Source organism: Crocodylus siamensis, chromosome 2 (assembly GCF_052110815.1).
Source record: "Crocodylus siamensis isolate JL-2025a chromosome 2, ASM5211081v1, whole genome shotgun sequence".
Taxonomy (NCBI): domain Eukaryota; kingdom Metazoa; phylum Chordata; order Crocodylia; family Crocodylidae; genus Crocodylus; species Crocodylus siamensis.
The window spans coordinates 145,687,111-145,714,220 of record NC_143396.1 but is presented as its reverse complement, the minus strand read 5'-3'; the positions used below and the strand labels follow the sequence as shown (position 1 = coordinate 145,714,220).

General features: G+C 42.8%; 2 protein-coding genes across 5 annotated transcripts in view; one reads left to right on the top strand and one right to left on the bottom strand.

Moving 5' to 3' along the window:
- Positions 1-9,798, top strand: part of LOC149870887 (broad substrate specificity ATP-binding cassette transporter ABCG2-like) — a 41,900-nt gene extending 32,102 nt beyond the window's left edge. The window contains exons 12-15 of the mRNA XM_090037049.1: positions 260-414; positions 1,258-1,347; positions 4,142-4,242; positions 8,440-9,798. Of these exons, the coding sequence (XP_089893175.1) occupies positions 260-414; positions 1,258-1,347; positions 4,142-4,242; positions 8,440-8,587 (494 nt within the window). The 3' untranslated portion in view covers positions 8,588-9,798. The remainder of the gene's footprint in view (positions 1-259; positions 415-1,257; positions 1,348-4,141; positions 4,243-8,439) is intronic.
- Positions 9,799-13,904: 4,106 nt separating this feature from the next.
- Positions 13,905-27,110, bottom strand: part of PKD2 (polycystin 2, transient receptor potential cation channel) — a 51,483-nt gene continuing 38,277 nt past the window's right edge. For 2 of the 4 annotated variants that reach the window (XM_090037046.1, XM_090037048.1), the window contains exons 9-14: positions 24,914-25,012; positions 23,816-23,937; positions 22,221-22,338; positions 21,831-21,994; positions 16,468-16,615; positions 13,906-14,344 (exon numbers count right to left, since the gene is read on the bottom strand). In XM_090037046.1, coding sequence (XP_089893172.1) covers positions 14,105-14,344; positions 16,468-16,615; positions 21,831-21,994; positions 22,221-22,338; positions 23,816-23,937; positions 24,914-25,012 — 891 coding nt within the window. In that variant the 3' untranslated portion in view covers positions 13,906-14,104. Of the gene's footprint in view, positions 14,345-16,467; positions 16,616-21,830; positions 21,995-22,220; positions 22,339-23,815; positions 23,938-24,913; positions 25,013-27,110 lie in introns of all 4 variants that reach the window. The other 2 variants (XM_090037047.1, XM_090037045.1) reach the window with 2 other exon arrangements.

Below are 27,110 nucleotides of genomic sequence, written 5' to 3'. Positions count from 1 at the left end.
CTGATGCTTCAGCAAAAGTCAAAACAAAATGTATCCTGAATACATTTAGCTAAGTGTACAGTGGAAGAAAATTTCTTCCTGACCCTTGCAGGTTACTGGGTGGAGTATTAGAGCAGGAGGTTTGAGCATAATAATTTCCTGAATATAACTAAAAGCAAACTATCTAGCGTAGTAGCTAAAGTCTGTATATAGTACACACCAAAAAGCCCTTGTCCAGGAAAAGGTAGACTGACTTATTTTTCCCCCTCCCATTTTTCAGGTTTCAAGCCAACAGCTCAGGCCTTCTTTACTCTGATGATTACCCTCATACTAGTCGCCTACACGGCCAGTTCTATGGCTCTGGCTATAGCAACAGGACAAAATGTTGTGACTGTTGCTAATCTCCTCATAAATATTTGCTTTGTGTTCATGATTGTGAGTGCCATCAGATTTTTTAAAATTATTTATTTCCTCTATCTTGATTGTAGAATGCATTGCTTGTGATTTTACACCTGTTTATATGTTCTTTGAAATGCATCAAGGACCATTTAGAACATTAAGAATATTGTCTGCACCTAGATCTGCATTTTAATGCAGTACATAGTAGGTAGTTGTGGCCTATAGTAAGTACCTGTAAAGCAGAACAGTTCAGATTGCAGATTTGAACGAAGCAAAGGGGCCAGGATCAGTGAGCCACAGTTTAAATGTTATTGGTTTTTCAAAAGACTAATGTTTCATTGCCAGGATTGGTCTCTGACTCCTTAGGATTTGGTATTTTTGCAGAAGTAGATAACTTAGACAAAAGTACTTTGCATAGGCCTGGACAATAAAGTTGCTGGAGAAAAGTTAAAGGATCATGCTACCCAGGATTAATATATATTAGGGGGAGGCTAGCTCCTTTGTGGAATTTCATTTACTGCCAGCACACAAATGAGGTCCCAAGTCAGAGTATCTAAGCACCATTGCTCTTGATGGAGAGAAGCTGTCCTGCAATCATTCAAAGTAAACTTCTGCCTCAAATACAGCCATGCTGCCCTTCTTTCATTGCAAGATGGAACAAGTAAATATCCGTACTAGCAAAGTGCAATTTTATTCACATTGACTTTAGGATCAGGTCCAGACTTGGGATTCTCATTACTGTGCACGTGACAGGTGATTTATTTAACATTAATGGGAACCTTTTCTGTTTACTGAATTGGTGCTATTTAGTCTAAAGTGACTCAAAGATCTGTAAGATTCCCTGTGGCAGACTTCTGATTATGGCTTTTCTGTTTTTAGATTTTCTCTGGATTACTGGTAAATCTCACAAGTGTTGGACCTTGGCTTTTCTGGCTGCAGTATTTCAGTATCCCTCGATATGGCCTGACAGTAAGTGTTGCATTTTCTGTGCACTACATTAGTAACCTTTTGTGAACACTCACCATTAATTCAGAAGAAATACTGTCAAACAATGTTACTGTAGTTTTAATCAATAAATGCAACTTATGTAGTAAGAGCTTCTTGGTTCCTCGCATCCTCAGAACAGTGTGATGCGATTCCCAGTGTGCCAGATAGGACATACAAACCAATGTACCACAACATGAGAAAAAGCAGTCTTTGATTACATAAAGAACAGAACTGGGAAAGAGTACTTGATTTACCCCATTTGATCCTTTGCATGCTACAGAACTATTCTCAAAGTATGTTTTCTAATACAAGCTAAGTGTCTGCTGTGTTGATTCTCATTTACTTTTATGGATATGGGTATCTTCCTAGTAGTTGGTCCAACCTTCTCTCGTCTTACCTTTTGACATGACTTTTTTTCCACCTATCATGGTACTCAGGATAATTTTTTTTTCTTTATAATGATCACTGATAGCAGTTTTGGGTGCATGTAAGTTAAAGGTAGCATGAGGATATTTAAACAGCTTTTTAGCAGAAGCTATCTAAAAGGAAATAGAAATTTCTAGACAGAGGATGAAGCCTTTGCGTGTTATATAAAATAAAAACTCCTTAGACCAGGAACTCCTGACTCTGTGATGGTACAGCCCAAGACAATTCAAGTCTCAATAGGGGAATCAAGGCATAAGTGAAATGTATAGAAATAACAAACAGAATCTTTTTAATGAGTATAAGAAATCAACAGTGAACCTGCAATGCTAATTTGAAAGTCATTATCTCAATTGCTGCTGTAACTGTGGCCTCTAGTGGCTGAACACTGCAGTATTCAGTTATGTCTCAGTACGAAAATTCATACTTTAATTTCATTGGTTTTGTGTCCACTAGTAGAAATTCATGTCTCACAAAGTTATCTGCCATTTCAGAGACAATATATTTGGTATACAGTGGATGTGTCTATATGTGACACTACGTTGCTGTCAAAAGCGGTGGACGAAAATATTATTGTGGGGGGCGCTAAGCTCCACCTGACCCCCGCCCCTCCCTCCCACAGGGCCGTTGTGGGGCTGGTGCATGCTGGTGCTGTATGCAGTGGAGGAGCAGCTGCACACCAAGCAGTGCCAAGTGCTGCGGGACAGCAGCACCGTGGTGCTGCTGCTGTTGCCAGCTGCCATGAAAAGTTTGTGGGGACTAAGCCTAATTAGCCTCAGCCTTCTGCTGCCTATGGTTGCTATAGCACTGTGTTATGGAGACCCTAGCATCCCTGGGGGTCTACATGTGACCAGCGTCTCCATTGCTGTAGTTGACGTGCTCCCCGATATAGTGTGCCACTATGGCGAAGTAGCTGCTAAAAATAACTGTGTGCCGCATGCGTGGCGCAGTATGGGCTGTTACTGTGCCGTGATTTAGTACTTCCAAAAGGAAGTACAAAATCATGGCACAGTAACTTCTCCATAGCAACACGTGTAGATGCACCCTGTGTGTAATAATCAGCACAAACAGGATTTCTGGGCTCCAAAAACTGGGCCAAAAGGTAGAAGAGAATAATAGCATAAATATCTCAGTTAAAATACATGAGGAGAAATGAACCTGTAGTTTCAAGTTTAGCCCTGAAAAGTTATTTTTATTCTGAATGTTCCAAAAGTAGGTTTTCATCATAAACCTCTCTCAGCAGCAAATTGAACAAACTATGCCTAGCATATTACAGCCAAAACAGCACAAACCTATTTCAGAGTGGAAGTATTGTCACAGAACTGAACGTTGGTCTAAACCAGGGGTTCCCAACGTTTGTGTGTCCAAGGGCATATTCAGATTAAAAAGAAAAGCAGCAGGTGCCAATATGAATATTAAAGTATTTAGATCAATAAAGATTAAAGTATTTAGATCAATCCTGTGTGGGGAATAAACCTTGGGCATTGGGAACCACTGGTCTTAACTGTTTTCAGTGCAAAGATTTCACCAACATTATAGGAAAAATATTCAGTTCTGGAGACTGGTTTTTTTCAGATTTAGTAATTTTAATAAGTACCATATTTACCTGAATTGACAATGACCTCTCCATAATTATACATGGAAAATTATTTTAAAAAATTATAATCTTCCATGTACAAAATCCAATTTTGGAGGGTGTTCTTAAATTTATCCCCTCACCACTGTGGTGAGGAAAGCAGGGGTAGGGGGGCAGGCAGCCAGATCCGTCCCTTTACCCCAAGTCTTCCACCTGCCCCTTGACCCCCTGTGCCTATTTCTGCCCCCCCACTTGTTCCCAGCCCCCTCTCCTGCCTGCCACCCACTATATGCTCCCCCCTACTGCTTGTCCCCTGCCTGTTATCCCCCACAGCCTGTAATGGTGACCCTGGCCCTAGCCCAGCCTGGCCAGGCAGCAGAAGAGGTAGCCGCTCCAGGCCCAGCTAGGTCAGGGGCAGAGCTTTTTCCCACTTCCCTTTTCCCTTTTCCACACCATCTTCACTGCTCCCCTGTACTCCTTCTGCTATGTGCCCCCTCCCCTACCGCATGAGCCACCCCAGCCCAGGGCAGGTGGCGATTCAGCTCCAGCTTTGTAGCCGGGGCCACAGCACTCACCTACCCTGGGCTGGTACTCTAAGACAAGGCTTTCTTTCCCATATTGAATGGGATGGAAAAAACACCCCATCTTTGATTTGTGCAAATAGGGTCTTTTTTAAATGTTCTCTTTGATTTATTTAGCACCTGTTAACTAAATAAGTCTGTTTGGTTTCTCCCTTGAACAGCTATTGATTTAATTTGTTATTTTTTATTTTTAAAGGCTTTGCAAATTAACGAATTTACTGGTCTAAACTTTTGCCACAACAACACAACTGTGGCTGGAGTCAATCTAAGCTGCCTCAGTCGTAGTCCTTTTACAGTGTGAGTATGCATTTATTAGAAATAAAATCTTTGCAAGCATCACAGACAAGTAAACTAGAAAACTGAATTTGAGATTTTTCTTGCTCTACCCATGGTGCCTCTGCTACGAGTGGGTCTGTGATGTTATATCTGAACTACTGGACTCAAGAGCAGTCTGGAATAAAGCAGATACAAATACACTGAGCTTGATTCACTTGCTTGCATTAGATGCTAATTTAGTTTTAAGCATCCATCTGATATTGTTTGACTCTCCCTCAATGCCCCTTATTGTAGAAACAAGCAGAGGGGAGAGTGACCTAAAAAAATGACCTGTTTCATGCTTCAGAGTCATGCTTCACAATCTTTAACATATTCATCACCACAGCATTTGTTTGAAGAAAAGCATTATTCCTATTTGCAGATAATTGCCCGAGATCATAAGAGATCTGTGGCAGAACAGGTAATTAAACTGTGTCTCCTGAGCTGCAGGCTAACAGCCTACTCATTGATCTGCCCACTTCCTTTGTTCTTTCTTTGCTTTTCACTGTTCCTTCTGAACGCTTTCAGTACGCAGTTCAGTTACCAGACCCCTGAAGTTACAGGGAACAATTTAAAACTTTTTTTAAAACTAAGAGCTTTACATTCAGAAATGTTCCAGTACGTACCTCACATGATTCCAGAGAAGCTAGAAACCTAACAAAAAAGCATCTTTAGAAAAGCACATATTGCTATGTATTTTATCTTGAAGTTTCTCAAAAGAAAAACATTTTCCTCTCCTTTTGCTTCTTTCTGATATAGATTATTTTTCTACGGGTTTCTTTTCTGAATAATTTATTTTAACTTTAGGATTATCATAGTTTGTCTTTCTGTTTTGCTGGAAGTCTCTAGAAGACAAGGAGGATGGACTAGCTTCTTAAACAAGCAAGCAATGTGTCTGTCATGCATAACTTCAACAAAAGCCAACAAATCATGCAATTTTAAAACAGGATAAGAAATGAATTTTTAACTTCTATTAGAACTCACACTTAAAAATTAACTTCACAGGTCTTTGATAGAACAACAATAATAAGAAAAGATGACAACTATTTTCTTTTGCAGAGCATGTTTAACTAAAATAAATTAGCAGAACAATAGATACTGTTGCAACTTAGAATTAATTTCACGAATCAGTGGAAAATGAAGACTGATGTGCAAACTCCAAAACTATTTAAGGATTCATTTTAGATAGGTGAAGAAAAGTTTGTACATTTTAAACTATTTCAAGCTATGCTGGGGAAGAGAGAGAGAGAACAGGTTAACCATTATTTGAATGAACAGATACGGCACTAGCTGTTGCTGCTGCTCTCTGAGCCAGCTCATCCCAGAGAAGAGCAGCAGCCAGGCAGTGGCCAGACAAGCATTTTAACCCTTTCCTGGCTGCTTCCTTGGGACAGACAGTGTGGATGACAGCAAGTAAGCCATGTGGGGAAAGCCCTGTGTGGTAGGAGGGAAGCCCAGAATGGATGGGGATGTGATTCTTATCGTTCCGTCCTCCAGGCCCCTGCTGGCCTGAATTGACTGCTCCAGATTTGAACTAGCACTAACACCAATCAACATTTGTGTGGCTCATACTGTAACATGCAGCAAGACCCATAGTCACTGTAAAATAGTTTAATAGCTGTTCTTGAAAACCAGAGCTTCTTCACAGCAATAGGAAACACATCCTGGGCAGAGAAGAATCTGCTCCATTTTCTAATGATTTTCTAAACAGTTCCCATAAAGGATTCAGAAGAGAGAAAGTCCCCCTACTAGTTCTTTGTGGTCCCAGAAATCACTTCAAATCTTGCTAGGCAGACAAGAAACCTACCTTGCTCTTGCAGTAATGATGAATTTAGGTTCCATGCAGACCAGAAACACCTATATTTATCAGACTGGGCATTGAAAGTGAATTGTTCTGCAGAGATTCTGCATTAATTTTGATACATTGAAAAATCTCAAATCAGGAAAATTCATAAATCTAGCTGAACTCACGTTTCAGATGCAAATGAAAACAGACAACTCTCTGGAACAGGAACTACCTTTGTTTGTACAGCACCCAGAACAAAGGGTTGCTAGAGTACAGATAGGGTAATTAGCAGGGTTCTGGATTTCCTCTGATAAAAAAAATCTAAAATTTTGATAAAAAACCCTGAATCTATGTTTTTCTGTGATTTAAAATGAAACACTACTATATATATAGGTACCAGTTGGCCACAATGTTTTACTGATACATTAACAAATTTAAAGCCAGTTGGAAGCCTACCAGCGCCTCAATCATTATAATAAATTCTAAATACCTATGTATTTTGGTGTTTGATTTCATTATTTTATTTTTTATCATGGAAAATCAGAGCTCCCCCTGGGCCCTTCATTCACCAGGCCACGGACCCAGCTGTATCTGTCTCCCTCACTGCTTTGTGGCACTGAGCAACCTTGTTATGCCTGTGCCCTGCCCATGCCATTGCCCTTCACTCCCAAGCCACAGCCCCACCATTCTCCAAGCCCTGTTGGTGCCCTTCACCCCCACAACCCCCACTTCCTCCCATCCCCCTGTCCCCACCAGGGACCTTGCTGGTGCCCTTCACTCTAAACCCAGAGCCCCTGGCCCTACTGACTCTCGCTTCCAACCCACAGCCCCGCTACCTCATTAACTGTTAGTGCCCCTAACTCCCAACCTGTAGCCCCCTGCCCTGCCAGCGGGGGCCCCCCAGCTGCCAGGGTTATGGGACCTGGCACCTGCATTCTGCCCACTCCCTGCTCCACAGGCATCAGCCACAGCTGGTCAGCAGCACCTGAGCCTTGGCTGCTATGTGTGGAAGGTGGCAGTGGCTGCTGCAGCCAGAGCAGAGTGTGGAGTCTAGTGCCCCTACACTCCCATGGGCAGCACAGCTGAAGTAAGAGCCAGGTGGAGCCCATGGGGGGCAGGGGCCAGGGAGGATGCAGGCTGCCTGCTGTGCGGCTCAGAGTTCCCTACCCTACTGCCTTCCTTCCATGGCCCTCTGCACCTTAGTGGGCAGGACCTGGCATGAGAGGGCAGAGCGGGATGGGGAGACTGAGTGCCATCTCCACTGCCAGTATCCTTTTCTGGTATGAAGGTATTATTAGATTGGTTTCCGCACAGCTCTTACGATGCAGGGGAGGAAATTTCCATTTTTGCCAATTATTCCAGTATAAATAATATTTAAAACTGTGCGTTTACCCTTTCCACTCCACTTCTGCATTTCACTGCTCACTATATCTCAATAGTAACAAACAGAAAAAGCTGCTGTGCAACAGCATTAGAAAGGTCTTTCCTAATACTTTACACTCCATTATCAGTCTCTCTTTACCCTCAGTCCACTCTGGTAGTAATGGCCAAGACACAAAGCAGGAGTTTTTCTTTCCTGCAGAGGATGACTTAGACACACGGTTGTTTTAATATTTATATAGGATATTGATTTGTTCTCTTAGTGTTACAAATTGGTTCCTGGAGTATTTCTACAGTTTTGAGAGAACTCCTTTGGTGATTTGAGCAGAAGGATAAGATTTGGAGTCTAGAGGTCATCCAAAGATGTTGCTGTAAAGTTCATGGGCTTGTTCAGGAAGCACTAATATGTTATTGATAAATAAGCAAAGAAGCTTCTCAAAGAAAGCAGGATCAGATGAAAAAAATCTCACTTTAGACATGACAACTTCTTTTGTATTAGGGATTCAACTGACTTCTTATTTGGCAAAAGGGACTGTGAGACTCAGTTCTGTGGCTCTTGTATCCATAGCAAAATTTCTCATTACATAGCTAAAATTCTATTTTGTGAAAGTTTTTTCATACAACCTGCTAGCAAAGAAGATTGGAAAGAGGAATTTCCTTTAGGTCAGGTATTCTACTGAACTGTAGTTAGCTAATGTATTTGTATTTTTCCACACACTTTCTGGAGTTAAAGGTTTACTTTCCCCCACAGTGGGTATGCTCAAATACTAACATGATCAATGGGCAGAGGTCTCACAAAAGCTGGTATTTATTCAAGCTAATCAGAACTGAATATTGAAATTCAATTTCAGTGTTAAACATAAGGTTTAAATGCTCTATTTTTTCTTAAATAGGTTAATATATATCATCAGAGTTCTCTTGTGTGTTCAGCAATAGCCTTTTTCAGCAGAGCTATGAAAACTGGTAAATTAACTCTTCAGTTAACTTTCTAAACCTCAATTTGTACTGACTAGATGCACTGGAGAAGAATATCTGAAGATACAAGGCATCGAAGTGACAGCTTGGGGCATGTGGAAGAATTACATGGCTCTTATATGCATGACATTAATTTTCCTGACAATTGCATATGTGAAACTCCGCTTCCTGAAGAAATTATCTTAACTCCACTGTGTTAAAAAACCTTTAGTAACACTAAATATTTTCAGAGTGGCGTGTATTTATTGTGAAAGCTACAAAGAACATAATTCAATAAAGATTTTAATTATTAAAGGTAATGTGTTCAGTTTTCGTTAGTGGGGCCTATTGCTGAACTGCAGCAATTCTAAGTCTTATATGCATAGAGATAGCAGAGAGCTTGCACTTCAGGCCTAGAGTTTCCTAATGCTCTAAATCTTGCTATGAAAGGCGTATATCTGTGGTAGGGGAAACAGTGGCTATCAAGGGACCTAACAAACAGTCCAGCCTGGGCTAATTGCCTAGTGGGCCACATCTGCCTGAGGCTTTAATTGGCCACCCTAACAGCTAATGACTCCAGCTGGCTCCTATTCTGGCCTCCTGATTGGCTGCTGGATGAGCAGCTTCCCCATTTAGTGCCAGCTGTAGCAACAGACTCCAGGCCAGCCAGCAGTTCCTGCTGATGGTCTATCCTGGCAAGCCTGTGACATCTAGTAGTCCTGGTTTCCTGACCCTACTCCCTCTGTTCCTGGGCTCTGGATTTTCCTTTTATGTGGGGGTTCAGCCTCCGAGTCCTGAATTTACAGAGCTTGCGATTCACACCTCGCTCCTGGATTTCCCCTGAATCTAGTCATTTGGTATCTCTTTCCTGACCCAGGATTAGGCCTGTTTCAGATGCTATATTTGTCTCTGGCCTCTGGTGGCCTAACCACTAGGCTAGACTGCCCACAATCCAATCCATTACAATGGCAAAGCAGAGAAGAGGAAAAGGGTAAAACTAAGAAGCAATTCTGAGGTATTAAGATGACTAGATAAAGACCTACTCTACATTACCTGCAGTAGCAGCAATCTGAAAACAGACCTACACATGTATATATACAGATGCAAATACCAAGTATACAGGCTACTGACTATACCTTTGACTAACTAGGATGGTGCAAATGGGGCAACCACCCTGAGGGCTCACTTGGAAGATGAAAAAACAGCTTTGCAGATGCATAGCGATGCTGCAGCTGCCAGCAGGTGGCAACTGGAAGTTGCTGCTGCCCTTGCACCCCAGGCACCTGGCCATGTCTCTATCATGCTGCTTAAGGTAAAGTAATTGAGAACTTAGTTCTGCCGTCTCAGTACAGATCCTGCCTACCACTGAGTGAAATTAACCTGACCCTTTATGTGCTTACCATGGTTCTTCCATGCCTCTGTCTCATTTTTTTCAAATTTAAACTAAAATGGATGGAAGGAGGTAGAAAGGGGGAAGCAACTGGATGTGCACAATGCCATGACCAATTGAAACTGCAGCCCTTTTTTGATCCATAACACAAATATGATATACATTATTAGTTTTACATCCTATAAAATCTTTATTAGGAAGTAAAGTGCTCAGTATTACAGACCAATAAATCTTTGATCTCTGGGGAAGACTTGCATAATTAGCAGCTTCCTAAAAAGATCAAATATAAAAACAAAGACTTTACATTCTTTACTATAGATAAAAACCTTTCCTCTAAGAGGAAAAAGAGATACACAAGAATCTAAAATTAAAATCAAAAGAAAAAAAAGATCATCATAAAAATGTAAAAAAAGTTTGTCAAGTTACTATGGTACATTGTCAACGTACACGGGTACCCCATGAAAACTTACTGCACTTCAAAATGAAGTTTGTTATTAAAGTAACGACACGTTACACAAGTATATATGAACAAGTATAGCTATGAATGCAAACATTTTGATTTTCATAATTAACATATACTACAAAACAAGAAAAGCTTTGCAATTGATATTACAGTTTAAAAAGGTATAACTTTGATATACATTTATTTAAAGCCATACTGATAGTGATTTTTTTTTTAAAAAGACAGACCTCAGTAACAAATACAAATACCCATAATGCAGTTTCCTCTTACTTCTGCAATATAGTACCATGATTCTCTCTTACCTTTGTATTAGACTAATGGGCACAAGAAATTTAAACTGAACACAAGATACCTCTTTCCTGTGAATGTAGATCATGTTGCTAGATGACTGATTTTAAGCATTAAATACAAGCTATGTATAATACTGGACCTAGCATTTCTGGAATACTGGACAATAAACCAACTCATATTTTAATACAACTTATAAAAAAATATCACTACATTAAACTTCAAATAAGCCAACTGAACCACAAATTACACCCGTGACATAACCTAACTTCTAATACAGGAAAAAGGCTTTGTGTACCAGTACACCAGACACTCATATGTACTGATTTCTTGCTCATTTGGCACTGGCTGGTCTTGACTAGAGCAATTCAGCAAAAATTTTTTAGCTTTTGCAGAAAAATACTAATTTATCCAAACAGAAACTTTTTCATGAGAGTATCTGTTTCAATGAAGCTTTTGTCAGCAAAAGCTTCTCTCAAGAGTCAGATATTTCTTGTCAAGATGAGGGAAATCCAGGTTCAAGTCTTTGACATTTTAGCCAAGGACCCTACCCACTGGGATGTTGGCCACTCTAGAGTGCAAGAAAACTCTCTCTTTTTCAAAGGTCTTGATTTTGTTTCCATGTTGAACGGGAAAGTTTTTATGAAGTCTTACAGACAGAGTTACATGGGATGTGAAACCTTTCTACTAGTTCTTGTCTTAACTCATAGTTTTGATGTAAAAATCACGGTTCGTTTCTTTGGAGGCTCATAAACAATGATCCTTTAGGCACACATTGTTGGTAATACAAAAGGTATATATTTGCAAATAGGGTCAGAGAGAGAAGACAAAAGACCACACTCTCTGCCCGTGGGGAACACTTCTCAGCAGGCTTTTATCCCCTCTCTCCTGAGCACGTGTACAGAAGCAGGAACTCTTACAACTCATTTCCGGTTCATACAAACATATATGAAATGACGTCACGTCATACATCGCATGTGCATTATAATTAACTACTTAAGTATGCGGGGCGGATAGGCTTATATGCATTAGCTAATTGCGCTTGCTCAGAAAGTACTTTAGGTTACAAGAAGTTCAAACCCAAGGACAAGATGGCAATTACTCTTATCTAGCCTGAGAAATGTAGGGGGCATGAAAGGAAGTGTGATTTAGTGCAACAAAGAGATAGTAAATTTGCAGAACAAAGAGAGAGTGATACCTTAATACAAAGAGCCCTTAGTAGCTTTTTTTTCCAATCTCCCCCCCACCCCTTCTTCCACCAGGGAGACAGGGAGAGCTGGCAGCTGTGCTGTTCTAACAACACTATTGATAATGCATTTTTAATAATATTTCTAACAGTTTTGGGAAATTCCAAGTCCCAGGATTAAAATGGCTCCTTCTGCTCCCCACTTCATGTAAGTACATTTTGGTACATTCAATGTCCAGTGAAACTTTAATGTATAAAAAGACAACTCTGGAATTGTTCTTTGTCAGGTCCTTTGATCACAGGGAATGTGTTTTAGGTGCTATCTTAAGAACAATACAAGTGCAGGCATTCTTAGATTTAGGAATCTATGTAGTATGCATGTATGCATATCTACATTTACTCCTATGTCAAAACAATATCCCCATAAAAATTAAAGATACTTAATTACAAGTGCTGTATTAAGCAATATGAAAAGCACTAGCATAAATAAGTGCTATTTATCTTCTGATAAATAGACATCTTTCATCATATTCATTACAAATCACTACACTTGGAAACATTCTTCATTTAAATATGTAGCTTTCTATCTTCCCTTAAACCTAATTTAGTCTCTAGGTAGAAGGCAACAGGGACCTGCAGTAAGACTCCACGCTCCACTGTATCCAGGATTACTATTTAAAGTTCTATGTATTTTGCCTCCAATTTTTTAATAGGGAACCAAAATCTTTTTTTTTCTCAGTACTGTTACTGCTTTAGAAGCAGTCTCAGTAAGTCCATCATGTTGTGTGCTAGCAAGTGCTGGTTATACAAAAGTCTGCAAATATATAGAGAAGCAGTGAAACTCATCATGGAAAAAATATTTCTGAAGAAATGCCCAATGGCAGAACATGCAGGTTTGGCAGATGTAAAACAAGTAGCTAAACATTCACTTGAATAACAACTGGCACAAATGCTTACTAAACTGGCTAAAACTTTAAAGATGTCAACATTTTCCTTCTTAAAAACTGTTGTTATTTTCCGTGTAGTCCATAGAATGGCTGAAATTGTTTGAAACAACTCTGTTGTGAAAACTCTTTGTTTTTCAACTTGCTGTATGTTTACCTAGTGCCTGCATACAATTAATTGTAGAAAGTACATGGACAATTGCAGGCTCAGTTGTAGAAGGGGAGTTCAGGTCTACATTAGAAAATCTGGCCATAAAAAGCCAAGTATGAAGACACAAAGAAAATAATCACCAATCAGCTGGGTAAAAAGGCCATTCCCACAGATAGCCACCTTTTAAAATACTACAGGAAGGTCAACTGCACAACCCTCTGCTTCATAAAAAAGTCCATTTATGAACTAAATATGCCTCCTCCTGCCTTATATATATGGGAAACTTTCATTTAAAATAAATTTAAATACTAGAACATCGAGGAAAACTTCAGAATGTGGGGAAAATATGCAATTGCCTGGTCTTCTATACTTCATAATTATTGTGTCAGATATATTTTTAAAAAAATCAACCAAACTGAAAAAAGGCTCATGGCACAGCGACTCCTTAGTTTCCAGTATTTCCTGATGGGAAAAAGATGTTTTTGGTTCTACTTTACATATGCAAAATTAGCCCCTGCTAACCCACAGCCTTAAGATAGCAGTCATAAGAGACATTATCTCAATAAATTAAATGAACATAGGAAAACACCAGTAGCTAATTTCAAGAATCATATGGCACAAGCCCTAGAGCACAGCCACTTCTGCTTGAAACTGCTGGTAGCCTTAAAGCTAACATAGCTGGCCATAGGTTTAGTTATCTTTGTAGCATCATTGATGGTATGGTTCCATCTCCCCACACTTTTCTTGTTGCTGCTGACTTAGTGATTGTGAGAGAGATCCTTATGACTTTCTAACCTCCAGCTGATGCACCATTACCTTGAAACCACTGGTACCTAGTGTAAATTTAGAGCCTATAATAGACTCCTCTGAATTAAGCACAGAGACCGTCTGGAGATAGAATAGATTTAGTCAGGGAAGCACAAGGTCACCTTTTCCCAGTCTCCTAAAATCATACTGCGCAGTCCAAGGATCTTAGGCCATACAATAGAAATAACCTAACATTATATAATCTCTCTCTCCTTGCCATTGTACAATTCTTTCGTTCATGTGTGTGTGTTGTACACACACACACACACACACACACACACACACACCCCCCCCGCCCTCTCCCCACAAATCACTGGAGCTTTCCTTTTATGTTTGTTCACGGTGATTATCACTGTTTTGGAGAAACACATGCCAATAGCATATTTGCTGTTGTAATACCAGACTGAAAATGTTAAGAATCTATAGACGAGAAACGATTGAATTTCATTAGTAGATGTTTTCGATCTGAGCCTTCAAGAGGCCGAGAAGCGATTACTACACATGGATGTTACCTCCACCATTTCCTCCTCCCCCTCCCCCATCAGCACCATCTGACTGTGAGGAAGATGGACGGGAATTCCTTGAGCGAGGCTGGCTGGTCAGTCCAAGTGGTGTTCCCAAACGGTGGCTCATCTGGGATGCTGTGTCATCTGACTCCCAACGCTCCAGTTCCTCTCGCACTAGCCGCTCCATCTGTTCCCTGTGGATTTCATTGTCGCGTCCTAATCTTTCATCCTAAACATGTAGAAGATACAAACTCAGGAGGAAATCTTCAGAGCCCCATTGTGAGCAAAATTAGATAGAAGGTGTGAAGTAGCTTTGTCTCAGACCAACACAGCTACCAAATACATACAAGTAGCTTGATAAGTGTTCAATAAATTAATAAATAAGTAAATAATAATAAAAAAACCCAAACTTATGAACAGTCCAAGAAAGAAATACAATTATTCCCGTAAATGATTTTTCTCCCTAAGAGCATGTCTCTAATGCTCTTACTGCCTTGATTTGTGAAAAAAATATTGTACTGTTATAAAACTTACAACCTTACCATCATTCACCAAGAAAAAAAAAAAAAGTAAAAAAACAGATGGATGAAGTTACCATGCAACCCATAAGAAAAAGGAGAGATCTTAGTTGCAAAAATACCATGAGTATGTGGGAAGGAGAGGTGCACATCTTCCATGATGAATTAATGGTCATGGTCTCTGAGGCGGCTTTGTACTAAAGTAGACCTGTCCAACTAGTGGCCCACAGGCCACATTGGGATCAAGACAAGTTAATGTGTGGCCCATGGGCTCATACCCAGCCACCACTTCCCTTTCATTGCTCTGGCTCCTGCAGCGGCTGGGATGTCTGTAGTAGGCAGCATGGTGGGAGCCCTCATGATCTTGCTGCCTACCAGGGGAATGGGGCAGAGGGAGTGCTACTGACATGGTGGTGACAGTGGTGGGAACAGACTCATGTCTCAGGACAGTTCCTTGCAGTGAGGGTCTGGAAGAGTCAGTGACCCCAGCACAGGGACGAACAAAACACAGCCTGCGGGACGGATCCAGCCCACCTAGTGATTTTATCTGGCCCACACCAAATACAGCCTACCGGGTCCCTTGGGCCCACCCTGCCCAGGCATGGGAGGCAGCCTGGGCTGTGGTGCATGTGGCTGCTCTCACCACCTCTGGGTGTGCAGCAGGGCTGGGGTGGTGCAGTGGCAGCTCCTTCCAGCTGCTGCCACACTCTGCTGCCCAGGCTTCCCAGCCCATCCACCACCAGGAGTGCCAGACAGTAGGCAGGTGGGGTCTCCATGGAGACTGGTTGAGACCTGAACGGGGGGGGGGGGGGGGGGGGGGGGGGGGGGTGTGCTTGGCCAGGTGGAGGGGATGGGGCCATGGGCAGGGAAGGAGTGGCATTTGGGAATGGGACGGGTGGGTGGGGGCAGGGCATGATCTGCTGGCCACATGCCCCTGGTTCTGCAGGCAGGGGTGTGGGGATCACATTGCAGCTCTGCCTTGGTGGGGCCCAGCCCTGCAGCACTGCCCTGTGATTCCAGCCCTGCCCACCCATCCTGCTCCCAGATGCTGCTTCCGACTTGCCTGCAGCCCCACCCCCCCACATACCTGAACATGCCTTGCCCACAGGAGTCCCAGGCCAGTCTCCATAGAGACCCTGGGGTTGGGGCTCCTGGGTGTTGATGGTGCAGGGCTGGGGCCAGGCTGAAATCCGCTCTCAGGTCTAGTAATCTACCACTTACGGAGTTTTTCTGACCTGTTGTGGGTGGGGGAGGTGGGAGGAGGGAAGTGGGGGGCAGGTTGCCGACTTGGCCTGCAACAGCTCACCAAAACTCCCTGTAGCTCTCTAGCCCAAATAACTGCCCACCTGTGCCCTTGCAGCATATAGCCTGCCCGGTGCATAACCTGGGCTCATGACCCCTGTGGCATGCAACCCCTGGCTGCTCTAAATTTGGACATCCCTGCATTAAAGCAAGCACTGTATCATCTGAAGAAAAGGTAAATGGACAGTCTTACTAAATACCCAAGTACTAAATATCTTACTTACTGACTTACTAAGCAACATAGTTCCATTCAGGTTTTCATACCAGGGCTATCAGCATAGACTACATGCCGATTCATTATGATGTTAGTCTCCACTCAAACTCTGATCAAGAGCTTCTGAATACTACAAAAAGACCATGACAGTCACTGCCCTGGCACCACTGAGTGTTTACCACTCCGTTATTGCAACTCACTGTAGTCCCACTGCAGAAGTGGTAGAGAAGAGAAGTCCTTGTGGGAAAAGTTCAGCTTCTAACTTGTCCCAGACTACTGTCTGGTTGGTGTTCAATCAGATCAGAATAAGTTTCTCACCTCTGTAACTCCATCCAGAAGCCTCCCCAAAACATCTCTCCTTTTCAGTTTGGACCTCTCCATTGCTTCGAGCTTTACAATAACTGCATCAATCTTAGAAACAATACTGCCTATGGAATGCTCCATGCGATCCACTCGTCTCACCAGCCTAAAGGCAATAAATATTTTTTTAAAAGCTCATAAATATTAAAGTCAATTTGGTTTTAGCTAACCTATGTAGAGAAACGTCTCTTAATTAAACCTATGACTAAAAACTAAAATGACTACAATAATCTTTATTTTCCCCAGAGGGAAAAGGTCTATAGAAAAAAAGAAAAGGTAATAAGCAAATCCTGTATCCTTTTTCTTTTCTTTTTTTTTTTTTTTTGGAGGACCCATAAGAGACTACTGGACAGGGATCACTCAAACAGTGGTCACTACCACTTTTGTTTTTAGTGACATGCAATTATACTGGGAAGGTGAAACAACCCTTAAATGCTACTTCCACAGTACTCCTGGGACGTTGAACATGCATGTCAGCAAACTGTCACTAGAAAGAGATGCCAACATTCCCATGGCTAATGTTATTTTGACCTGAACACCAGCTGTAATTGTGTTAGGTGTTAGAGGTTTGCATACTGCACAATATCCAACTTTATTAAATTCATCCAAGAAAAATCTGACACTAGTTTGTGACTTCTTGATCAGAAACCCATGTAAGCAACAGAAAGAGTAGCTTAGTTTATATTATTCCCCAAGTTACTTTTCCCCTCTCCTGCAACTTACTGATACAGGAAGCAAGAAACAGAAATTAAAACTGAATTTGATGTAAATGTTTCAGCTGGCACTAGTCTTATCCAAAACTAATCAACATCATGCACAGGAACAAAGAAAATACAGCCAACATACATTTCATGCTCTATATGCCAATCTGCACACTGCTGGGATACCAAGCAGTCCTAGCTGAACAATGGATATGATCAAGTCTACCAGTTCTAGCTGCCCTAATTAATGACCAGGTATTCAGACCCATTATGCAATCATAAATCATACTAGTCTTTGGACTTGCTCACACATTTCTATTATACAAATAAATAAAATGATTGCTATGGATGTGTGCATGGGGACACTGCCCTCTGGCTGGAGCATGACAGTTGCCTCCAATCAGGGACAACAGGAGGTGCTCTTTTGCTTTCAACTCCCACAGCAGAGAGACAGCAGGGCAGCAACACTGCTGTGGCAGCTGCTGTAAAAACTATTCTGTCAATCAGCAGATTGGCCACCCACTTGGCAAGAAGCAACTAAGCACTGCTGCAGCTTTGCTCCCTGCAATTTATCAAGGAATCAGCTACTCCCTCTCCTTTTGTCTTAGTGAAGGGAGGGAAAGCGGAGTACTCTGGGATGCTATAGAGACTAAGAGACTCCCTGTAGCAGTACAAAAGTTCCCAACTGAAACGTGTAGACAAAGTTCTTTGGGTAGATGTGATATCTTTTATTAAACCGAGTATTTGGAAAAAAAGTTCTTTGCAAGCTTTTGGGTGCAAACACCTTTCTTCAGGCACAGGGCGTCTCTGCTGTTCTGAGACTCCACAGAATGAAAAAAGCTTAAAGTGCGTCAGGACATCAGTGAGAATATAAATAGGTAGAAATTAGGAAAACAAGGAGGTAGAACAGGGAAGGGGTGGGAAAGCAGGGAAAATAACCCCAAAAGGCGAGTAAAGGCAGACTCTACCATAGTAGTAATTCAAGGTAGAAAAGAGGCCGACTGTGAAAGTAAATAACTGGAAATTAGGAAGACAACGGGCAGAAATGGAGGTAAGGGGAAGAAAGCGGGGAGCAGAGAGAAAGGGGTACAGGATCAGGTATGTGGTGAATCAAATGTCAGGCAGGCTGTAATGGTGTCATAAATCCAGTGTCTATATGGAGTCCCTGATTTTTTGTATCCAGTAGATTTATGAAGTGAAGTTTGTAGGCTCATCTACAAAAGGTGTTTTGCAAGTTCCCTTTGAGGATTAGAACTGAGAGATCAGAGAGGGAGTGATTGTCTTGTGAGAAGTGTACACCCACAGGTAATTGGGTATTCTTGTCTTTAATAGATTTTTGGTGTGCATTCATTCTGGTGCACAGTTGTTGTTTGGTTTCTCCTACATATTTTCCATCAGGGCATTTGGTGCATTGGATGAGATGCACTATATTCCTGGAGGCGCAGGTGTAAGATCCAGGAATGGTGATGGGCCTGTTGTGGGGTGTGGCTATTGTGGGAGTGATGGACATGTGTTGGCAGGTTTTACATTTCTTGTCTTGGCATTGTCTGGTTTAGATCATAGGGAGTTTGCTTCTGGTGATGTTAATGAGGTTCGATGCTTGTTTGAAGGCTAGGATGGGTGGTTCTGGAAAGATCTCTTCAAGAATTGTGTCTTCTTCTAGTATGGGTTGCAACTGCTTGAAGATTTTCTGTGAAGGTTCCAGGGAAGGGTGATATGTCATAACTAATGGTGTGTGATTTGTGGGGATTTTCTTTTTGTACTGCAGCAAATCTTCATGTGATATCTGGGTGGCTCTTTCAAAACTGTGATCTCTCTCTGTGGAGGAGTGTCCTTGTTGGTCCTGACTCAAGAAGTCTATGGGCCAACGAGAGGCAAAGCGCTGCTTGACTTGGTACTGGCTACGGGGGACGACCTAATCGGCGACCTAGTGATTGGTGGGAAGTTGAGTGACAGCGACCACGAGCTGATCACCTTCACCATCCGCCGTAAAGCTGGCAAGTCAGTCAGCAACACAGAAGTCCTTGACTTCAGAAAAGCCGACTTTGATAAGCTCAAGAGGCTAGTCGGTCAGGCCCTCAGGGACCATGAACTCCCATCTCCCTGGGGTCAAGAAGAGTGGTTGCTTCTCAAGGAAGCGATCCTCAGTGCACAAGCTAAATCTATTCCAACACGGAGGAAAGACAGCAAGAAGGCACAGCAGCCCCCCTGGCTCTCCAGAGACCTAGCGGACCTACTGTGGCTAAAAAGGAAAGCCTACAAAGGATGGAGGACGGGATTCATCTCCAAAGAGGATTACTCCGCGCTGGTCCGGTCCTGCAGGGACCAAACCAGGAAAGCCAAGGCTGCAACTGAACTCCAACTAGCTTCAGGCATCAAGGACAACAAAAAGTCCTTTTTCAGATATGTGGGGAGCCAGAGGAAAAGCAAGGGCAATGTTGGACCCCTGCTAAACCAGATGGGACAACTGATGCCCAGGAAAAAGCCAACCTATTAAATAGGTACTTTGCGTCAGTCTTTCATCAGTCCCATGGGACGCCCATGCCTGCTATGGGACAGGGAAATCTGGGTGAGGGGGATCCCCTACCCTCCATCAATGCTGACCTCGTGAAGGAACACCTTGAGAAGCTGGATACCTTCAAGTCAGCCGGCCCTGACAATCTGCACCCCAGGGTACTCAAGGAGCTGGCGAGCATCATAGCCCAGCCCCTGGCACGGATCTTTGAAAACTCCTGGCGCTCTGGTGTAGTGCCCGAAGACTGGAAGAAGGCCAATGTGGTGCCGGTCTTCAAGAAAGGGAGGAGAGTGGATCCGGCTAACTACAGGCCCATTAGCCTGACTTCTATCCTGGGGAAGATCTTGGAAAAGTTTATTAAGGAGGCCATCCTTGAGGGACTGGCCCAGGCTAACATCCTAAGGGATAGCCAGCACGGGTTTGTTGCGGGTAGGTCTTGTTTGACCAATCTCATTTCCTTCTATGACCAGGTGACCTATCACCTGGACAAGGGAGAAGAGATTGATGTCATATATCTTGACTTCAAAAAAGCTTTTGATCTGGTATCCCATGATCACCTCTTGGCCAAACTGCCCAGTTGTGGCTTTGGCTCCACCACGATCCGCTGGCTAGGAAATTGGCTTTGTGGTCGGACCCAGAGGGTTGTGATTGATGGCAGTCACTCATCATGGTGCCCTATGACCAGTGGGGTCCCTCAAGGCTCTGTCCTGGGACCCATACTGTTCAACATCTTCATTAACGATGTGGACACTGGAGTCAGGAGTGGACTGGCCAAGTTCGCCGATGACACCAAACTTTGGGGCAAAGCATCCACGCCAGAAGATAGACGGGTGATCCAGGCTGACCTGGACAAGCTCAGCAGATGGGCAGACGAGAACCTCATGGTGTTTAACACCAAAAAATGCAAGGTTCTCCACCTTGGGAGGAAAAACCTGCAGCACCCTTATAGGCTCGGCAGTGCTACGTTTGTTAGCACTACAGAAGAAAGAGACTTGGGGGTCATCACTGACCACAAGATGAACATGGGCCTGCAATGCGATGCTGCGGCTAGTAAAGCGACCAAAATGCTGGCGTGCATCCATAGATGCTTCTCGAACAAATCCCGGGACGTCATTCTCCCCTTGTACTCGGCCTTGGTGAGGCTGCAGCTGGAGTACTGCGTCCAGTTTTGGGCTCCACAATTCAAAAAGGATGTGGAGAAGCTTGAGAGAGTCCAGAGGAGAGCCACGCGCATGATCAGAGGTCAGGAAAACAGATCTTACGATGACAGGCTGAGAGCCATGGGACTCTTTAGCCTGGAAAAGCGCAGGCTCAGGGGTGATCTGATGGCCACCTATAAGTTTATCAGGGGTGACCACCAGGATCTGGGGGAACGTCTGTTCACCAGAGCGCCCCAAGGGATGACGAGGTCGAACGGTCACAAACTCCTGCAAGACTGTTTCAGGCTGGACATAAGGAAGAATTTCTTTACTGTCCGAGCCCCCAAGGTCTGGAACAGTCTGCCAGCGGAGGTGGTTCAAGCATCTACATTGAACACCTTCAAGAGTAAATTGGATGCTTATCTTGCTGGGATCCTATGACCCCAGCTGACTTCCTGCCCTTTGGGCAGGGGGCTGGACTCAATGTTCTCCCGAGGTCCCTTCCAGCCCTAATGTCTATGAAATCTATGAAGGCCCTTTTGAGATATGCGAGCTGGCCATCAAAACGGTCCATCTAACCCTAACCCCCCTCCCCAAGCCTGTCAGCCACTCTATTAGAATGGATGCAATTCTTCCACAGTGGAGTGGGAGGTGCCAACTTAGACTCAGGTCTGATATGGCTTATTCTGACTAAAGACTAATGTGGAAAAATCCATATTTGCACCAACTCTTGTTCCTTAAAGCACTCACTACTATTTTTATTTTCATCTAAGCCATTTCATTTCAAAACAGCTTTAAAAGCAGAAGGAGACTTCAAGTGAGAGCTATTATCAAATTTAGCATAATCCCTTCCAAATATTTCTGAAAGATTTAATTTGGTCAACATCCAAGGTTATCCAAGAGACCAACACAATCTGAAACTAGCATATGCACTTACACATTCCTCATGCCACTGATTACACTTACACTTGGAATTCTTCATATGAAACCCCACTAGAGCTGCTACCCCTTCTTCTGGAACTGTGTCCACTGTCCTCATCATCATCCTCTTCAGAGTCATCCAGACTGCGAGGGAAGCTGCGACTGCTCAATGGACGAGGAAGAGAGCTCCTGTCCAGGTCCAGATCCTCCTTGTTGGAAAAAAACAAACAAATTGTTAAGACCTTGTGTTGGTGAGAGTCCAAACTGCATGACCACTTCATTCACTGACAAACCCACCCCTGTTCAGTTTTGCTGGGACTGAAAGTTAGACAATAGCAATGCAAAACTAATGCAAAGGAAAATTAGTGCTTAAAAACACAAATGATCCACCTGATGGTGATCAGGTTCCTACTGTTGCCCTGAAACATGACTTACCCTTTCTTTTTCTAGGTCATCTCTCATTTGCTGATGTTCATGTTCTGTCAATTCCTGATCCCCATCCTGGTCATACTTAGTAAATATTGCTTCAATTTCTGCATCAGTATGACCCTTCCTGAAATGAAAATATAAACATATCCCTGCTTATTTCTTCTTTAAATATGGAACAGGTCAAAATATTGAAGAAAACCCGGTATTAAGTGAAGTATTTTCTCCAGAATTCAGAGACATGTTAATCCAGTGCTGCCCATAATCTCTCTCATTGGGATTCGAAGTCTGGTAAACCATGATGACAAAGATTGGTTACCGGCCACCAACTGACAGCATGGCAATCTTGCCCCCAAGCCCAGAGCTTCCAAAGTTTTTCCTGATTTCGACTGGTATCACACTCTCTGCTGTGGACTTCATTTAAGAAAGCTTTCTCCTTTCCAAATCCTCAATGGTATCTGCCACTGAGGGAAAAGAATGCAATGGTCTGCCATTTGGAGTTGTAGCCTGACCACCTACATGCTATTAACACTGAAGCACAAAATTTACCATGAGCTTTCCTAGCTCCTGCTCCAAAGGCCTGGGAACAGAATGACATTGTAAATGATTTTGCATTCAAGAACAAACCTTTTTTATGGTAATCTCTTTGGCAGGACCTACTATTTAGTTGGAAAAGAGATGTTAGACAAAGTTACAGGCATGAGTGCCCTTCTTCAAGCCTGGGCTTCTTCAGGATTGAAGAAGGGCACTTTGTGCCAAATACTTATCTAACATCTCTACCAGCTAAAGAACTGGTCCAGTCAAGAGATGACCATAAAAACCCTGTTCCTTGCATATTTCCTGAACCATCAGAGCTACAGTGATACCTCAGTGTTACTTCTATGGGCATTTGAGGAAAGAAAAGTTATTCATTTACCTCTCTGCTAAATCAACTAGAAAGGAACACCTGTTATAAGACAAATATCCCTTCTCTTTTTGCCTCCCCTTCCCTCCCACTCACCCATAAAATCCTGCAAGCCAAGTAAGAGGTCTGCTGCAGAAATGCTGAAAAAGAAAATCAGTTTGTCTATAACCACTGTCCTTTATGGAGAGCAACCCCTTTCATAGCGCCCTCCCCCTGACCCAAAACTTACTGGTCAGGACAAAAATAAAAGTATTGAATCAAAACATGATGATGTTGCTCAAATGCCACATTCTAAAATCTCCCAGTCTTATGATCAGCATCCCTCTTAAGGCATCTTTCACCCAATGGGCACTGTTACCAGTCCTCCCTCCTAACAGTCCTAGAACTTCCCTGATGTAAGGGTCCAACTCTCAGACAGTATGATGAGACAGGCCTAGAAATAGTTGTTACTTCCCTTCTATCCCACACTAGTATCCTCTCAATCCTCCGTCTCCATTTTAATATGGGGTTTTGTTTTTATAATTCCCATTGACTCTGTAGGGGATTATATCTGTTTATGTCAGAAACCATCCATTAGATTTAAGGGAAATGTCTGGTTTATTACGAGCCCATCATTCATTAAAGCAATCATACATATTATCTATATATGCACTAATAAACCTTAACCAAGACTTATCTTGTAAAACAGGAGTCTCCTTACCCTTTCAGATCCTGGCGTAGTTCATCAAAGTTTAACTTGCCACCACCTTGTCGCAGGCTCTCTGAAATGTCATCAACAGTTGTTTTTTTCAATTTAAGCCTGATCATAGCTCTATTGTATCCCTAAAAGAGCAAATAAAACACTAGTTCTCTCTCCAAGAATGCTTAAGCTTGGTTTCTAATAGCATACTTAAGTTTGTTTGATATTTGTTTCACGCACAGAATTCCAGCATTTCTAAATGAACCAGACTAATTTTAATGATCCCAAATAAGCACTAGGTGAATAAATACCTCAATAAGTCTTATCTGTTTGTTATTTTAACGTTTCTATGAGGAATGCAACCATGTTTACTGCAAGGATGTCAACTCCCAACTACCACCAAAAAAAAGTCAATGAAACTGGGTATTCAATTCCACTATTGCAACACTTGGTGCAAGACAAGTGACAGACTATTTTAGCCACTTTGTGGCTTATCTGATTTTTAAGCTGCTGGGATTTGAGTTTCTTTGCAACGGAACAGCCATACACTGTTCTCCTTCTCGATTTAAAAAACTTTAATCAAAGCCATACAACCAAACTGTAGTCTGCTGCCCAAATACCTAACTGTTACTTACATGCTGCACAGTAATGCATACTGGCCAAGGTTTATTTTGCTGTTTTTTTAAAATAGGCTTACAGTTAAGCTCCCACCCTTTATGTAAAACTGTTTAAATACTGTCTGCACTCTGCAGGTTCCAATGTACATATTAATACTTGAGTCCCTGCATGTGTGACTGAACACTGGGAAGTACAAGAACAACTCAAACAACCTCAAAATGTAGTAACCAAACTAAAAGGCTTGGCACATTTCAATATTTTGCCTAATCAATTCCATATTTTTATCAGTGCAGATTCAGATATTCTATCTCCTTATTGATTTCTACTTGGCTGTGACTGGTTTGTCTCCAAATGAATATTTGCTTTATTTGGGTACTGGCTCATTGTACCTTAGTGTTGCATGTAATAACAGTTTTGTAAACCAGATGTGAGAAACAAAGCATTACTGATCCTGGAATTTGGCCAAAAGCCAGCATTTATGACAAAACACTTTTTATTTACCCTTTTGAGAAGATCAGACAGTTCCATTTCATTCTTCTGCTGCGCCATATCTGATTTGACCTCCGAGTATGTATCATTGATAATGGCCAAAAACATGTTCTGTTTAAAATAAAGATAGAAATGGGAGGTTAAAAAAACAACTCTCAAGAGATCTTCACTAGTGTACTTAAGCATCACTTCTATGACTTGCATTCTCATAGGAAGTGAAAACTTCTTCTCAGGTCACAGGAGCATGAAAGTGGCCAAGGATGGCAATACTGGATGGGCAAGGTCCTACATCCATTACAGCTTTTAAATAAGACCATAAATAATGGGTTGGTAGATTATACCTCGTCTCTAGCAAGGCTTTTGACACCATCTCCCATGACAATTCTCCTTAGCTTAGTAGCTAAGGAAAAAGATTAAAATGAAACTACTGCAAGGTGGATTGGTTGAACCACAGTGCTCAACAAGTAGTCAACAATGGCTGCGTCTAGTTGGACAAAGTTTCAAGTGAGGTGCCTCAGGGGTATGTCTGGGTACAGGATTGTTCAATATCTTCACTAATGACTTGGAGAAGGGATGTCAAAGATCTGCCCTGCAACCTTGATGCGAGGGAGGGGGAAGCTTTCCATGGCTGCAGGCAAGCACCTTGGTGAGACCTATAGCACTGGAGCCCCAGCAGCCCTGATGGAAGAAGCCAGGCATTGTGGCTTATTCCCATGGCAACAGCCAAGCACTGTGTAGCACCAGGCTTTTTCCCCATGGTGCCGCTTGGGCTCCAGCACTATAGCTCTCACCCAGGGGCTTGGCTCCTGCTGCAGAAACAAGCCACGGAGCCGGGCTGCTTTGGCAGTACTGCAGGTTCTCCAGCATTACAGCTCTCACCAGCTTGGCTGCCAAGCACCTGAGCAAGAGACACAGCACTGGAGCCCTAACATCACTGTGGAAAGAAGCCCAGCACCAGGGACTGTTCCTGCAGCAGCAGCATCCAGCAGGATGCTGGGCCTCTTCCTGCTGGGTACCAGACTGGCTGGGCAGGCACTGCCTGTGCTGGATCCAGCATTGTTGGGAGAGGGGAGGATGGGGCTGATCTTGCACCACTCATTTGACCTGCAGAGCCAGACGAGTTCAACACCTGATCTGGAGCAGCGTGAACTTAGCAAACTTGCAGACAATACCAAATTGGGTGAAATTGCAAACATACTGGAGGGTACAGCTAGGATTCATAGTGCCCTTAATAAAACTGGAGAAATGGTCCAAAAATCAACTGGATAACATTCAGTACAGACAAGTGTGAAGTTCTGCACCTGGGATGGAACAATCACATGCACAAATACAGACTGGGGAAGAACTGGCCAGGTGGGAGTACTGCAGGAAAGGACTTAAAGGGTATAATGAGCTAGTAGTATGCAAAATAGTCCAATAGCATGCTGGGCTGCATTCACAGGAGCATTAGTTGCAAATCAAGTGATTTTCCTACTCTGTTCAACACTAGCAAGGTCTCAGCTGCAGTCATGCATCCAGTTCTGGGTACTGCACTTCAAGAAAGATGTGGGCAAGATGGCAAGAGTCCAGTGGAAAGCAACAACAACAACAGCAACAACAAACAGAGGTCTAGGAAATATGATTTATGGGGGAAAGTTTTAAGAACTAGGATGATTTATTTTGGAGAACAGAAGACTAAAGGAAGGATTTGATAATGGCCTTCAAATATGTGAAGGATGGTTATAAAGAAGATGGAGACAGGCTATTCTGATGGTCCTAAACTGGGATGCCATGGCACCACGGGATGTCAAAAGGCCCTCTCAGGGGTGCTCTTGCAGCAGCAGCCAGCTAAATCTGGCCCATGTGCTCTAATCAACCTAAAGCAGGTGGCAATGGTGCCTCGTGCTGTGCAGAGCTTTTTGATCTGACCACCCCTATGCTCCTCCAGTAAACAGGCACAAGTGAACTTATCTGTCCGCTTCTGTTTCCAGGGGGAGTGTAAGGGGTGCCAGACCAGGTTGGGTTATATAGCACGAGGCAGTTCCTGCCTGCTTTAGGTTGAACAGCAAGCCCCAATGGCGGGAGAGGACATGAATATGGCACAGCTCTTCCTGGGCTGACTGTGCAGCAGGCACAGGGAAGTTTCATTTGGAGGCAGCAACACCCAGCTGAGAAGCACTGAGGTAAATTAAGCAGCACAAGCAGTGGTTCTCAGCCGAGTGGGCATGCT